The sequence below is a fragment of the Scophthalmus maximus genome, chromosome 10 (assembly GCF_022379125.1).
Source record: "Scophthalmus maximus strain ysfricsl-2021 chromosome 10, ASM2237912v1, whole genome shotgun sequence".
In the NCBI taxonomy this organism is placed as follows: domain Eukaryota; kingdom Metazoa; phylum Chordata; class Actinopteri; order Pleuronectiformes; family Scophthalmidae; genus Scophthalmus; species Scophthalmus maximus.
Genome location: NC_061524.1, coordinates 14,316,511 through 14,331,424, shown reverse-complemented (window position 1 = coordinate 14,331,424; position 14,914 = coordinate 14,316,511). Strand labels below are relative to the sequence as shown.

Below are 14,914 nucleotides of genomic sequence, written 5' to 3'. Positions count from 1 at the left end.
ATTTGGCCAGGAAAGTTTATTCAGGTACACAAAAGGCAGAATGAGGTCAGTTTTTTTCTGTTCTTCACATCATGACTTTTTTTTATGGGTGCATATGATCAAACTAACTTTTTTTTTTTCCAAAGCACTCCCGTACTTTCTTTCACACCTTTTTTTTTACTTACGGCACCCCACTCTCAGTAACACTTGTTGACCCCTATGCAGAGCTGCAGAGAGGCCCAGTGGGTCAAATACTGTGCCTGGAAAAAGAGGTCCTGGTGCTGGAGAGAAACCATCTCCTCCTGTCGCATCTTTCGACCTGCTTCTTCAGCTGGGGATTCCCTGACAACAGCTGTGCCTTTGGAAACTACGCCACAGAGAAGGTACACATGTGGCATTATACAGTAGATCACCTTTTTCATTAAATTTCACCCGGTTCTCCGGGTCTGTCCTTGTATGAATAAAATTGAAATAAGACTATTGGAAATCTTATACAGGCCCACATAGCATTGCTTATAAATGTGAGAATTGGGTTGATGAATTAGTTTTTATTTTAACCACACTCAACTAGTTTCACATTATCTCAGAATAATGAAAGAGGAATTCTTTCATACATTATAAAAATTGTATTTGATGCAATTTAATCACATACACATGAAGCATGTTGAGTCTGGGCATCAGCTAGCCAGTATCATATCCATAAACTCACTCAGTCGTCACCCTATATATCTAATACAAACGGATATAAACCATGTGATGATGGTCTTGTGTATTTCCATCTCTAGACCTTTGCCGTGTGCGAGAGTTCATGTGACTGGGGCATGACGTTGTGCGCGGCCTGTCCTAACCCGACGACCATCATCACTGGAGGAACCAGCACTGTGGTGTGTGTGTGGGACATAGCAGTCACCAAGGACAAACTCACTCACATGAGACTCAGACAGGTTGGTTTGTTGTTGCGTTGGTTTTAGCCAGAGATTCAACAGTGACACCTAAAGAGTGTTGGAACACGCCTTGACCCAGTTTTTCTTTACAGCCGTTATACGGTCACACAGACACTGTGACATGCCTGGCGGTGTCGGAGGTCCACAGCCTGATTGTAAGTGGCTCCCGTGACCTCACCTGTATCCTGTGGGATATGGAGGAGCTATGCTACATCACCCAGTTAGCAGGACACACAACCAGCATCTGTGCACTGGCCATCAACGAGCTCACCGTACGTCCAACGCCTCAATCACCGCCTCATTAATTCTCCGCTCAAAAGCCTCCACTCAAAAGCTCCGCCGCCTTGTCCTTTTGTCATTTTTGGCGCAATGTTGTCTGGTTGGTCCCCCTTCATTCAGCGGAAGGGAAGATTCTCATAGTTGGTAGCATGCATATCCTCTTTGTGTGTCTTGTGTGTTTTTTGTGCATATCTGTGTGCAACATGGGCGTCAACACCACATTTTCTCTGTCCAAGGGTGAGATTGCGTCATGTGCGGGACCTCAGCTCTACCTGTGGACCATGAAGGGTCAGCTGTTAACCTGCACTGACACTTCCTGTGGTCCAAGGGCAGACATCCTGTGTGTCAGCTTCACTCAGCGACAGGAGTGGGACAACAGGAATGTCGTCGTCACTGGCTGTGCAGATGGCATCATACAGGTGATTGTAATGCTTTTTGTTGCACGTGTGAGAGAGAATGTTTGTATTTGGAGTCACAGTCTGGCAGCTGTTTGTTGGAATAATAGATCAGCAGGAGAGGTTGTTTTGAGTCATACAGTATCCAACTGTGGCAGTGACTATTTTGGTATTAGCCTCACTGTCCATCAAGGTATTAATAACAGCATATGGGCTGTGTGTGAGAGTGTCTGTTTTTGCTTAGGATTAAAATAAGACTATGCTGCCTCTATGCAATCAAAGCTGCAAGCTCTAAATTAGGCTTCACTTGGTGTCCATGCCTCATGCACAACAAGCACACACACACACACACACAAATGGTCTTATTACTTTATTATTATCTTGAGTTATGGGGTTGTGTGCATGCTGGTGCGTATGTGAGTGTGTTTTGTTATTATGTTGAATTACGTCTGATTTTGCTACTCGTTATGTGTCTCTCATACAGATATGGAAGACGGAGTACACCAGAACACAATTACCTGGCCCTCCAGAAGAGCTTGTGTCCCCAGGGCAAGACCAAACGGAGAGAGACGGTAATGTCACTGGCAGTAGGATCGGATATGCCCGGTGTTGGTGTATGTATTTATAACAACACAGATGATGGGAATGGCTGACAGTGGCGCAGCTGAGACACTGACTAAGATGCAACTGCACGAAGAGTTTCGTGTTTCAAAAAGAATCGCATCATATCTATTTAATTAGATAAATATCCTGAGGAGAGAGACGATTATTTTTAACTGCTCATCTCAGAGCTAGATGGCGTGGTTTCCAGATGAGAGATTGCTGTGCTCGCCCCATCCCTCACTAGCGTTAGGGCTAGCTGAAATTATGTTGTTATAAAGTTATTAAACATAGAGGCAGTAAACACTGATGAGTAATTCTGCTGACGTGTGTGTGCGTGTATAATTTCGAAAGCAATAATACCCAGATCCAATTTGGCATACGTTGGTTACAGCCTCGCATCACCTCATAGGAGTATTATGCTTTGCAAATTACATTGAGATAAGTTTTTATGTAACACCAAAGCATTTATATTTGAGTGATTTTTCTCCCTTCAACGGCCTGCTAACCGCAGATAAACACAGCATTAATGCACAGCTGAATTTTTTCGAGGCGACCGCTGGGTCAGAGTAACATTACAGACAGGATTCAGTAATACACAGAGGGTGACACATTCTCATGATGCATCCACAGTGAGAAGCTTCCGTCAGGGTGAATGCTGGGAGAGACGTCTGGTGCCGTGTCGAGAGCTGAGCCGAAGTCAGGCTGTGTCGCAACGCCACTACAAAAACAATCCAGCCATCACAGCTCTGACCATGTCCAGGTACGAGCTACTATCATGCATTCACACAAAGCAAGAGGGGTGGGAATTCATCTCTGTCTGATCATTTGAAAACTTCATCTGTTTATGTATATATGTTTGTTTTCATGTTTGACTGACAAGTATTTTAATACTGATACTGAACTACTTCAGGAGCGAACCGGATTTTCGTGTTTATTATTGCATTCTTTACGACAGAATACATTTGCGTTGCTTTCTCCCATGTAGGAGTCACGCTACTCTGTTGGCGGGCGATGCCTGGGGCAGAGTTTTCACCTGGACCTGTGAGTGATGGGTGGCTATGTTTGAGCACAATTGTGCGTCCAGCCACCATTTCTGTGCAGCCCCTTTATCCTCTGAGAGACTTCACCAGTGTCTCAGGTCTGATACCAGCTGAAAACGAGAGCTCAGCTGTCGATCAGCTGTGTTTGCAGTCACGGAGATCAACGTTATAATATTTGATGCATTCAAGTCTCAGACGTTGTAGAATAATAATGTTACCTGCTACATAACTATTTAATTCCGTATTTTTCTTATGTAAATAATGAATTTGAGCCAATTTGAATAAAACTGCCGACCGTTTCTTTAAATCTTTTCATGTGTAATTTTGATTATGATTGAAATCAGGCTTTTATTTCCTTTTTTTTTTAAATTTATACTTCATCTGGGTCTCATGAAGTTGAAACCGAAAGGACAGTACAGTCAGGTGGATTTGGATGAGGGATATAATGGAAAGCACTCTAGTATTCCTCAATAAAAAATTGATTAAATTATCCTTTGCCGCTCCAGAACAGCTAACTAGGGGCCACAGCAGAAGCCTGTGATTGAACTGGAGAACTTTAAGAGAAAGGAGAGAGTGAACTATGTGAATGATGAACATGAACTCGCAGTTTTCTAAAAGCTTAAGCAGTTCTTTTTCTCACAAATTTCACATAAAGCATTTGGTTTTTATAAAAACTGATGCATGCACTCGTCAGCATTTCAGTCATTTGCTTTGGTAAATTTGGTGTGAACAATTCGGAATGTTAGTTGTGAATAGTTTCTTGCACCTCTTTTTTTGGTCTTCCACATGTTTTTTATTTGCTTTGTAATGTGACATCCTTGAGTTTTTGACTTGTTTTCATTTTTTCAATCCCAGTGTGATCCGTGATCAAGTGTTTGTGTGTGTGTGTGGATGATATAAAATGTGTTCTGTGTTCTTGTTGAGGTATCCTTTTCTGCTTGACACAGCTTTTTGTGGGCTTGTTCGTGGTATACCAAGGACAGATATGCCACATCAGACTGTTTTATCTCTGTAGTTATTGCAGGGCCTCACCAATACACACTTGGGTAATTCTGACCCGTCTGAACAGATACAGTATGATGAAGCTTTTCTAAACATTGATTTAAATCTTTCAGGGGAAACAGACACTGATGTTCCAATAAATAACAGCATTTTAAATGATGTCAGATTGTGGAGGCTCCTTCTCTCTCAGCGTCTCTCGCTTGCTCCCTCGTGCACATGCGCCACTATTCGCTCTCATAAAGCAAGAGGTCTTTCTCTTTAACCTTTGTGTGTGCGGCTAATTGTGCTAAGTGGAGTAGCTTAATAGAGTGGAAAATAGTCCTCATAATTTTCCCAGAGAGCGAGCAATGACCTTCTCTAAAGGCAACGGCCATCGCCATTCTCTCTACACCGTTGGTTTTATGATATGAAATGTCAAACCATTGGGTTCCTCAAAATAATTAAATCAAATAAATTATTGCACCTAGGCAGAACCATCTTGTAGCCTAACCCAATTATAATGCACTGTAAAGCTAATTATTAACCATGATTACAATTAGTCTAATTTGAATAAATGTAGTCATTAGCGGGTTCATCCTCGTCAGTGAGTCTGAACCATGGGGGGATGATGGTCTCTCTCTCGATCTCTCCCACTCGCAGAGAGAAGGGCGTGGATGTGTATCATTCTTTCCCTGCGCGCCTACTGACTTCATCCCATTTCTCTTCACACACTGACCTTCACAAAATGGCCTACACCCTTCACCTTTCTCCGGTGCTTGAGCGTAATGCCTGCCGCTTTCCCGGATTCACATTTGCTCATTATGTCTGTGCCTCTGACACTTTGAAATCAAAAGCTGAAGACTCCCTTTTCTGTTCCTGTCCCTTTTTTGTCACTCGTGAGGAAACTGGCACGTAGCCCCCTGCAAAATCACAGCACAAACACTGCCATTTATATATGGATTAGACGGATGTAACGTGTTCAATGTGAGCTTTAGAAGGACTGGTTGCAGCATTTTGTCACCGTCGGACAGAGCCAGGCCAGCTCCCTCAGGCCTTACAGCCTTACACTTGTCAGACGGACATGAGAGCGATCTTCTCATCTGACTCTCGGCCGAAGAACAGAATAGTAAGATTAAAGAAGTCATTCGTTTCTCATTTCTCAGCCATGTGCCGCTGCCACCTGTGTCAGATGCTGAAATTTTGCTTCGGCTGTTTATGATATTGTGCTGTCGTTTTTCTTTTGTCATCTGAAACGGATCTGGCTTGTGACCCCCAGTCACATCGTATAAAATCTGACAAAGTGCTGTTCGGCCCACTTTGAACGGATGATTGAAAAGCATTTGTATGAATCTTTGAATGTCAGACCCAGGCATATATTTATTTTTTTATTTTTATTAGTGCTATAATTATGAATGCATTTAAAAAGCTCAGTGTTGCCGTGCCTCATGACACTGAAGTACGAGAGCCTGGGCAACAGTTTATTTTCCACGCGGTCTCCTGAGTTTATTCGGAATAGTTAGAAGAACATTCTTATAAACATCTGGCTCACAGGCCGAAGATGCCAACAAACAAAACAACTGAATTATAAGACCCCGGAAAACTGCTGCCCTGGAATGGAACTGCACTGAGGAAACACAAAAGCCCCATTAGCCAATAGCTGTAGTGTACTCACAGCCCCCAAAAAACCGAAAGCTAAATGCCATAGTGATAGTTCATAAATATAGTCCTTTTTGACGCCACTCAGTTCTGTACTCGGAGCTGAATCTGTGCCGTCACTATAGGAGGCACCACGCTGCTGTGTCTACAGCTTTCTCTCCTGGAAGAGGATCTGAGCGTACACCGTGTCCGAGCTTGCGGGTGTGGGGTCCGGGCTGGAGGAGGCCTGGGGCTCCGGCCTCGGTCTCACCAGCTCCAGTTCTGCATATGTCAGACTGTCCTCCTGTGTCGTCCGAGGCTGTGGGAGGGAGAGGAGGGAGGAGAGGAACCTGAAGGAATTTCAGCTCAAAAGAGGAAGAGAGTTGCGTTGCATGTACAGTGGGGTCCAAATATTTTCCGTTGACTTGAATGGGAGAATGGCCTCAGACTTTTGGACACCACTGTATATGCAGTGAATGTAAACGTTTCAGATTTTTCCACTCACGCATCTTGTCTGCATTTAATCTCACCGATAGAACAGTTTCATTTTCTGTGGTAGATTTCTCCATAGTGCTCCTTAGCTGCAGAAAGTGTGTGTTTACTGGCTTCACTGGACTTCTCGGAACATTCAGTTTACTCATTTGCCGCAACAGGATTCCTGTCCAACATCCCCAAGATCGTTCCAGTTGCACTAATTCAATCAGTGTGTTCGTGCGAAAGAAACACTCACATCTCCGGAGCTGAATTTCACTATAAAATCACAGGAACGGCAACAGCAGAGGTGCTGATGATCCTTAGTTTGAGTAGTTTTCTTCTGCACATACTTATTTGACACTTTTATTGTGGATATAAAACCAATGAAGCAATCTAAATAAATAATTGTGTTTGAGAAGCAATAAAGCTAAATAGAATTATCAAACTCATAACTGAATGAAGAGATGGCAATAAACTCCTGTAGACAATCATGCAGTCATGGGACAAATTCCCCTTTGTACGTATCTAAATAGCAACTCTGTGCATGAAAAAAATATATATTTTCAAAATGTTAATAAATACATTTGAACAAAAATATTATGTGCATATTCATAAAGAGTGTCATGGCAGTAGTGGACATAGTCTGTATACTGGGTGATAACACGGAGACTTACAGCTGCAGATCTCCTCGGCTGAGTCTTTAACCTTCTGGGCTTTTGAGGTCTCTTTGCAGCAACAGGCACTGAAAAACGGAGACAACATTAATTGACCCAACAACAACAGTCAGGAGCAATGAATTCACAAATATGAGTGAGGTTTCAATTCTCACTTCACAAACTCTTTCAAGAAAATCATGGTTCAGCGTATAATGAAAGTACGAGCTTCATTCTGTGGAAATCTGTGTTGAATTGACCTCTGACAATACCCAGCAGGATTGTACCCTAATACAGTATAAAGTCTTATTATCAGCCCGTTTTCTGCTGGACCCTCTGTTGATGTTTTGTCATGAAAATTGAATTACGCGGGAGATATCATTTTCTGCTTTTGTATTTGCTGGATACCTTCATTAAATGTTGTTTTCTTTAGCCGCTAATTTCTTTTCTTAGGGGGGCTGGCCCCTCGCTCAGCTCCCTGGGACTCTAACGCCTCCCGTGTGATTGGAATGAGAGGAAGGTCCAACTCCACGCAAAGAAATACAAAGACTGGGAACTGAACCAGTCTCATCCGCTGCGAGGTGATACTGGTAACCACCGAGCCCCTGTTCTCCCTCTGAACCAAAACACGGACTAATCAATCTTGGATGTTCATAGAAGAATTGAGTCCCTTTTAGTTTGCTGAAGAAAATATATATCGTCAGCCTAATGGAGTTGCTCCCAACTTGGGTCTGATGGGTTGTTGTTTTTTCTGACTTATCTCAAGGTTTTGCTCTCTTTTTTTGTGAAAACTGGACACTAAAATCCTTGATATCAGAAGGAAAAACCCTCCACTCAAGGCCCTTTTTGCAGAGTATATCTCTACAACTACAAGATCTATACGAATAATCTTATATCTATATAAAGGTAACACTTCCGGGATTACAGCAGAAGTGATAGATTGTATCATCTACTTGGTCAGAGTAAATGAAGATGGAACACAACATAAATGAAAGACTTAATGTTCACCTGAAACATATAAATAGTGTGAATATCCCCTATGTAATAATGCAGATGAAGCCCATTCCTCTAGAAATCCATAACAACATCTGGACATTATCTGTGCCAAATTTCATGCTGATAAAGTGAAGCAGAGCAAAGTTACAAGCTTTAGTAGGGACATGGTCCGACGGACTAAGTTTGTTTTACGCCAACAACATATGTCTTAACAAAGACGGGTGCTCATCTGTCTCCACAAACGATCTTTGAAGTTCGGCGCAATGACGTCATAGCCGGCTGAATGATTGACACGTGTATCGAACCGTCAGAGCCAGTAGAATCGACGGGACGGCCTCCAAATCCCTGGCAACAACGCCATTCGCTGAGGGCGCGAATCCACTGTGAGGGATTTGATTGGGTCGAAAGCCTTTTCACCTACGAATCCCTCCGCTGAGAGTCAAACGGGGACGAAACAGGCCGTTCAACAGCTAAACGTGACGAGTAGCCTTTGTGCTAGCTAGCGGGAGCGGATTCGTGGCTCAAAACACAAGTTGTCGCGACAAAACATCCAAGGTAAGACACCATTTATGTATCTCGCTGTTTGATACAAACTTTTTCTTCTTCTTCGGCTGCTTGTTCGATGAGTGTTGGTCGTAGAGTGATAACAATACACCGTTGGAATCTGTGTAGCCTGGGCTTTGCTGTGACATGTCGCTTGCGGTGTTAGCATGGAATATCACGACCGTCATATATGGACATGTGCAGTTTTCGTGTTTATGCGCTATGCTGATAGCTGCTTGGTGTTGAAGTGTGTTTCCTTATAGGGACGATGGTTTCTCCTCGTTCTGTGCACACGCTGTGTGGCTGTATTGCTTTAGGTTTTGCATTACTTATTTGGGATTTGTTTCAACTGGGTCGGAACCAGGACCTAATTTGTACCCGATTGACTGTTATAAAGTCTAACTCGGGACCATAGAATGAGACGAGGGGTCTCTCAGGCCAAACAGGCTGGGAACCATTGACCCAATCGTCCGTTTAAACAATTAAGAAGTCACATCCTGCCTCCTGCGCCCCCACGTGTCTCTTTACCTTTGGCCGGTATGTGAGGCGGCGGCTCCACAGGCAGTTTCGGCGGTGTCGCTGCGACTCCTCTGTCCGTGTTCCGTCTTGTGTCTTTCCTTTGCGCCCTCGGGGAGGAACTGGACGAACTGCTGGAGCTGGTGACGGTCTCTCCTGAGCTGTGTGGGGCGGAGGAGACGACGAAACACTCCCATTATCGACAAATCAAATGGGCAAAAGTATATGGACAGATGGTCTGAAATGTGCAATAGCCTCTAGTTTTTTTTCTTCAAATTAGTCTTTTGAATATTTTCATGATTCTGTCTGTTTAAACGTCACAATTTTCCGTCAAATCTGAAATCGACATCATTCAATTGACAATTGTATGAAACAAGGAAAAGATAAGCAAATTGCCACATTTGAATCATCAAATTCATCTTCTGTCAATCAACTGCGTGGTCACTAATATTTAAAGAATTATGTCATTGCTATTTTTGAATAAACAAATGTAATGTACCTGCTTTCTGGACACTTGACCAGAAGGTAACTGGCTGCAGAGAAAAGGGCAGAAAAATGTCTTAATAACAGATATCCAGGTATTGTTCAGTAATAGGAAACAGGATTTTTGAAAAAAATGTTATGGTTTCACCTTTGAGCCTGTGTCTTCTGTGTAAGTGCTGGCAGGCGAGAACCAGAGTGAACAGGAAGATGGACAACAGGCCCAGTGAGCAGATCAGCACGGCACACAGATACACATCTTCAAGGCAGAGACGAGATGATAATCTTAGAAAAGAGGCGTCCGAACAGAGGCACTATCATAGATGTCATACGGTAATGTGAAACAGGCGGTCGGGCCAGACATGAAAAGGGTATACCTGCAAATAAACGCCACAGTCCTTCACTGCTGCCGTCCTCGGAGGTAAAGTGCACTGGGGAAACAGTTGTTGAGAGAAAAAAAAGGAGTCAGCAAAAACGGCAGGCCGACGACAGAGAAAACTGTGCCCAGGCAAAAAATAAAAATCTTTGTAAATTGCCGTTGTCTGAGGGAACTGCCCCAAGACAGCAGACAGACTCAGTGGTTTCCAGAAATATCAAAACCGCTGTCATGAAGGGAGAGTCTGCTGCAGCATCACACACACACACACACACACACACACACACACACACACACACACACACACACACACACACACACACACACACACACACACACACACACACACACACACACACACACACACACACACACACACACACACACACACACACACACACACACACACACACACACACACACACACACACACACACACCAACGAACGAACGAACGAGAGGTTCCCTGTTGCTTTGCGTATCCCCTTCCTATAGTTGGTCCCTTCACAAATGTTCCAGTTCTTTTGTCTATTAGTGACAAGAGATCGAACAAGGCCGTTGTGTCAGTGTGAGCAGATGAGTGATGGGCCGTGTATAGGTCAGGGGTATTTAACAAGGGGAGAGAAGAGAGGCTGTGTACATAAATTACTGTCTCTCTGCTCCTGCTAATGACATTTTAATACGTCTTTTAAAACACAGGTTGATAAACATATTAATAAGAAATGATAAAGATATTAACTCTAATTGACTTCCCGCCTGTTTCCAGACCGCCGTTCAGTCTGAATATCACATTGTCAGGGAGCAGCACAAAGGCGTCTTTAATCCTGACCAAAAATATACATCCAGTAACCAGAAGAGGCTTGACTACACAGTCCAAGGCAAAATAATCCACTGCTTAACCCGAGAGGAAAAGTAATGTCAGCCAAAGAAAAATATTTTTCAAGTTGACAAATTTGTGGCAGAGTCCTACTGATTTGACAAGGTGACGGGCTCCATGAAACAGACACGTCTTGACAATATGAGCTGGGAGCAGTTGATGTGGGTAAACCAGGCATCTGACCTTCACAATGTGGGTAACCACACGCTAGGAACCACGTCTGATCAGTGAAGGGACGGGTCAGAGTTCACATTATACACATGTGGTTGTACAAAGAAAACATCATGTGTTCAACCATTAGGTCTGAAGTCGGGATTTTAAAGATGTGGGGGAAGACGAACCAATGTTCCCCGCAGCGGAAAATATTTTTAGTGAGAGTAGTGATCTCGTGAGGTTAAGCCTTTTTTTGCACTGAGCTCTGCAGACCGAGGGCTTCCCTGGATCACAGTTACAGCTCAAACGTTGGTTTTCTGTTTGTTTACCCTTCTAATGTCAGCGCTTGTGTTTTCTGGCTCTGCGGTCAATGCATGTCGGAGATGCCTGAGGTCGTGCGGCTTCCTTCGGTGGGACATTGCCCTGAAAACAGGGCAGGGCGTTGCCAGATGGTTTTCTGACTCAAACTTCCAGGCACACAGCGAGAGAAAGGTAAACCTGTGCAAATGACTCAGGTGAACCACACCTAGCGTCTTCAATCCCTGTTGAACCTCTTAATCCTGTGCATCCCGCAGTGACCTCCCTGCAATAGATCCCCTTCAATTTCAATAGAGCCTGCTGCGTGAAGACATCTTTATTGCTCCATGTGATCCAAATTAGTTCTTAACCAGATTTGTTCAGCTAGTGTTGTTGTTGTTGTTGTTGTTGTTGTTGTTGCTTTCTGCAGTAATCTTGGCTCAGACTAAATCAGTTATACTGCAAACTGCATTCAAACATATCCTCTTTTCCCCTGAGGCTTGCTTAAAAGTGAACCTAGAGTGCTGACGTCATGCACTTTGGAGTTTTTTGAGTTCTAGAGGAAAGGCAGGTTACCGCTTCTCGGAGGTTTTCGCCTGCTCAGCAACACTCTACCTTCTGCTCCTCACGCTCGCTCATACACACAGAGTGATATTGTTGAGTGTGGTTTGGCTGTGTGAGCTCATTGTTTTGAGATGGAAATACCAGAGGATTGGGGTCACACACTGAAACACATATAGGCTTCACTCGCGGCAAATAACACAGCTAGAGAGTCAAAGAATACACGTTACACATTTCTGTTTGCCCCTTTATCCTTTTACAAAAACTCTTGCTCTTCCTCTATTCGGTCATTTTCTATTCTTCCCAGATAACATGGACAGCAGCCTCCACTGAATGTGTGTGGCTGTGAGGGAATTCCTTGGAGAGTATTTCATGGAAACATTTGCACAGTAATAACACCAGAAATCCCCTCTTGCCTTTGACTCCCTCTTGTCGGCGCTCGGGGCCGTGCAACACAAGTCACTGTGTTGCACACGGATTTGTTTGTCTTTACTCGCCTGCCTGTATCAAGTGAAGGTTCAATCGATGTCAATGAACAGTCTTGCATTTGATCTAACAAAAGGCTAAACGTTTACCTCAGTCTCACTCCCAATTCCGCTAGAAATTGTGCAATACTGACATTTGTCATGGCATAACTTGCCCCTCCACCACGGGACATAGCCACAGCCCTGTAGAGATTCAACATTTTGCTCCAGGACACCCAAGACAGGGAGAATGATTGCTTAGAAAGTGTCTCCAATCCTTAACAACTTGGCTAACAAGTTTTTTTAAAAAGAAATGACTTTTTAAAAATAGCAGCTGACAAATGACAACTTACATGCCCTCCATCCTCTCACCTTTGACCCCATCACCTGCCAAAACGTGGCCCTGTATCTTTCCACAGACAAGTGAGACACGAAGAGCACAGTGTGTTGGGGTGCACATTTAGTTACCTGTGAGCTGCGTGGTGCTGGTCCCGTTGGACGACGCCCTCCATATGTTTCTGTGTTTGCGGATCTCCTGAACTTTGCAGGCGTAGAAACCCTGGTCTGCCCCCGTCACGCTGAAAATCCGCAACCGGTACAGCTCGCTCTCCGTTTCCTCGTAGAGACGGAACTTTGGCTGGGGGAAACGACGGGTGTAGTTGCCGTACAGCTTCATTTTCTTTATGCCCATCTTCACAATCAGAAAGTGAGAGGGCTCGAGACCGGGAGGGGAGGGGGCTGGAGGGGAGGGGGCAGACGGGAGCAGGGGAGCAGCCACAGGTGAGAAGAACCAGCGGAGGATGAGAACACTGCTGCTCCTCTTCCTCTGAGATACCAGGCAGGACAGTGTCAAGTTGTCTTTCTCTGTTACCGTGACAACAGGCCCAGGGTTCACTGTCACATTCAGGGTGTGACATACCTCTGTTGACAGAAAGACAACAACAATATCGCTGGTACATACAGCTGACAATCTTATTTTGATTACTTATGTGAAAGACGTATGTTTTCTTTATCGTTTGTTGTTTTCCACTTTAGTTAACCTTTAGCGAGATACATGTTTTTGATATTTTCAAACTGGATGGTGAGCTGTTGGGCCTCGGTGAAGGTATGCGCTCTACTGAGGGCCATTCTAATTTAGATATGTTTTTGGGGGTGTGTGGTTTTGTCTGTTGAACTGTACTGTTTTATGACCGAATACAATCGAACCAAACCATAAACTCCCATTTTCCCCAAACAAGAGTGACTCCTCCCTGGTTTCTTAACCAGCTGGTAATGTGCCACAGATGGGGAAAAAAGTCGTGAGTTCCTTTTTTTTTTGCAAGATGTTTGCACTATTTCCTCTCAATTACACATAATCGTGGCATTAAGACAAAATAAGTTTATATGCACACCCACAGTGGCCACTTGGATTTCTGGTGTCGGGCTCACATTAACTCTGGCACTTTTACAGGTTATGTCATTCTATCACTGGGTGGGAATCTAGTTCAGAATAGCTAGAAGACTGAGAGTGGGAAAACACCAGCACCCTGAAGGAGGTGCGGTAGATGTGTTTGATTCTGGTGCCAGCCACGTCAGGTCCGTCTAGAAGAGACGCTGGGTCTGGACACAATATGTGTGATCAGACGGGCAGAGAAAATCTACAGGTGGGAGACATTCATCTTCAGGACGTTACAGCCTGAAAGAGGCAGAGAGAGACACGACAAGATAACAGGGACCATCTGGGCTGCCTTTACTGTTTTTCTTTTCTTTTGCTTTTGCTGTGTAAGGTGGGGAATCTCCCTCAGGCGCCTACACTATTTGATGCGACAACAAAAAGGGACTCAAACTAACATAATACACAAAAAATGGAAAAAATTTAAAGATTATAGGGCAGGGAATATGAGTTGTCCATAAGTCCACTTTATGTCAGTTGCGCGTCATACGGAGGTTTTCCCACAGAGGACGAACTGCTTCACTCCACAACTGGTTTCATTTTAATCAAAGCAATATTTGCTACATCAATATTGCCAATAATGTAATAATGACTGTCATATTTTGTTTGTTGTAGAAAACAACTACTATCAAGAGGTGTTTTTCTGGTGTGTTTGAAAATTATTTTGCATGCCAAAACTCAAAATATATGGTTTTCCCAATGTTAGATCATCAAGTTAGTACATCAGACACATTCAATTTCTGTATTGCATGCGTGCTCGCATTCTTACTGGTTCTACATTGCTGTTAACAAGGTCAACTTACCTGAGACCAGAGCCTTAGTCAGGACAAGGACCACTACAGAGAAGTACATTTTCCACAGTCAGCGAATCCATAAACCCAGACAACTGCACAGCACTTAAACAAGCAGTCTCATTCAAAACAGAGCCCGACTGCACGACTCACCAGCACCCTTACCCACCATTAACTCTTCTCCTCTTTCTCCTCTTTTTGTGTAATATGAAACAGTAAATGTTCTGTTCCCACTTAGAAACTCCCACTCACTCTCCCAGTGCGCTCTCTCTCTCTCTCCCCCTCTCCCTCCCTCCTTCTCTCTCCCTCGCTCTCTCTTTCTGTGTGTCCTGCAGAATGTAGGAAATGTCATTTCCTGTGTTTCTGTGAGGAGTCTTGGATGATGGCCCAAAACCCCAGAACGCTAAAGCGACGGTCAAGTCCCGTGGTGAGTGTGTTGTTGTGCG

General features: G+C 43.9%; 2 protein-coding genes and 1 long non-coding RNA gene across 9 annotated transcripts in view; 2 read left to right on the top strand and 1 right to left on the bottom strand.

The window, feature by feature from the left end:
• wdfy4 (WDFY family member 4) overlaps positions 1-4,401 on the top strand; it is a 40,430-nt gene extending 36,029 nt beyond the window's left edge. For all 7 annotated transcript variants that reach the window (XM_035605887.2, XM_035605888.2, XM_035605893.2 and 4 more), the window contains 7 exons: positions 205-362; positions 765-923; positions 1,016-1,195; positions 1,439-1,621; positions 2,082-2,169; positions 2,831-2,960; positions 3,186-4,401. In XM_035605887.2, coding sequence (XP_035461780.2) covers positions 205-362; positions 765-923; positions 1,016-1,195; positions 1,439-1,621; positions 2,082-2,169; positions 2,831-2,960; positions 3,186-3,249 — 962 coding nt within the window. In that variant the 3' untranslated portion in view covers positions 3,250-4,401. The remainder of the gene's footprint in view (positions 1-204; positions 363-764; positions 924-1,015; positions 1,196-1,438; positions 1,622-2,081; positions 2,170-2,830; positions 2,961-3,185) is intronic.
• A 1,284-nt stretch (positions 4,402-5,685) lies between these two features.
• Positions 5,686-14,755, bottom strand: vstm4a (V-set and transmembrane domain containing 4a). Its single transcript, XM_035605898.2, has 8 exons — positions 14,481-14,755; positions 12,714-13,166; positions 9,896-9,949; positions 9,670-9,777; positions 9,538-9,571; positions 9,051-9,199; positions 7,005-7,072; positions 5,686-6,175 (listed from the first exon to the last, which is right to left on the bottom strand). The coding sequence occupies exons 1-8, from the start codon at positions 14,527-14,529 to the stop codon at positions 6,023-6,025; spliced, it is 1,068 nt and encodes a 355-aa protein (XP_035461791.1). The 5' UTR covers positions 14,530-14,755; the 3' UTR covers positions 5,686-6,022.
• LOC118283654 overlaps positions 8,298-14,914 on the top strand; it is a 27,000-nt gene continuing 20,383 nt past the window's right edge. The window contains exons 1-2 of the long non-coding RNA XR_004784622.2: positions 8,298-8,534; positions 14,804-14,895. This is a non-coding gene — a long non-coding RNA (uncharacterized LOC118283654). The remainder of the gene's footprint in view (positions 8,535-14,803; positions 14,896-14,914) is intronic.

What these genes read in the sequence shown, in the direction of transcription:
- vstm4a (XM_035605898.2), bottom strand. Translation starts at nt 14,529, where the DNA reads ATGTACTTCTCTGTAGTGGTCCTTGTCCTGACTAAGGCTCTGGTCTCA. An exon ending in GACTAAGGCTCTGGTCTCAG is followed by an intron (nt 13,167 to 14,480) that starts GTAAGTTGACCT and finishes TTCTGTCAACAG; the next exon opens with AGGTATGTCACACCCTGAAT. An exon ending in GCCTCACATACCGGCCAAAG is followed by an intron (nt 7,073 to 9,050) that starts GTAAAGAGACAC and finishes TCCGTTTTTCAG; the next exon opens with TGCCTGTTGCTGCAAAGAGA.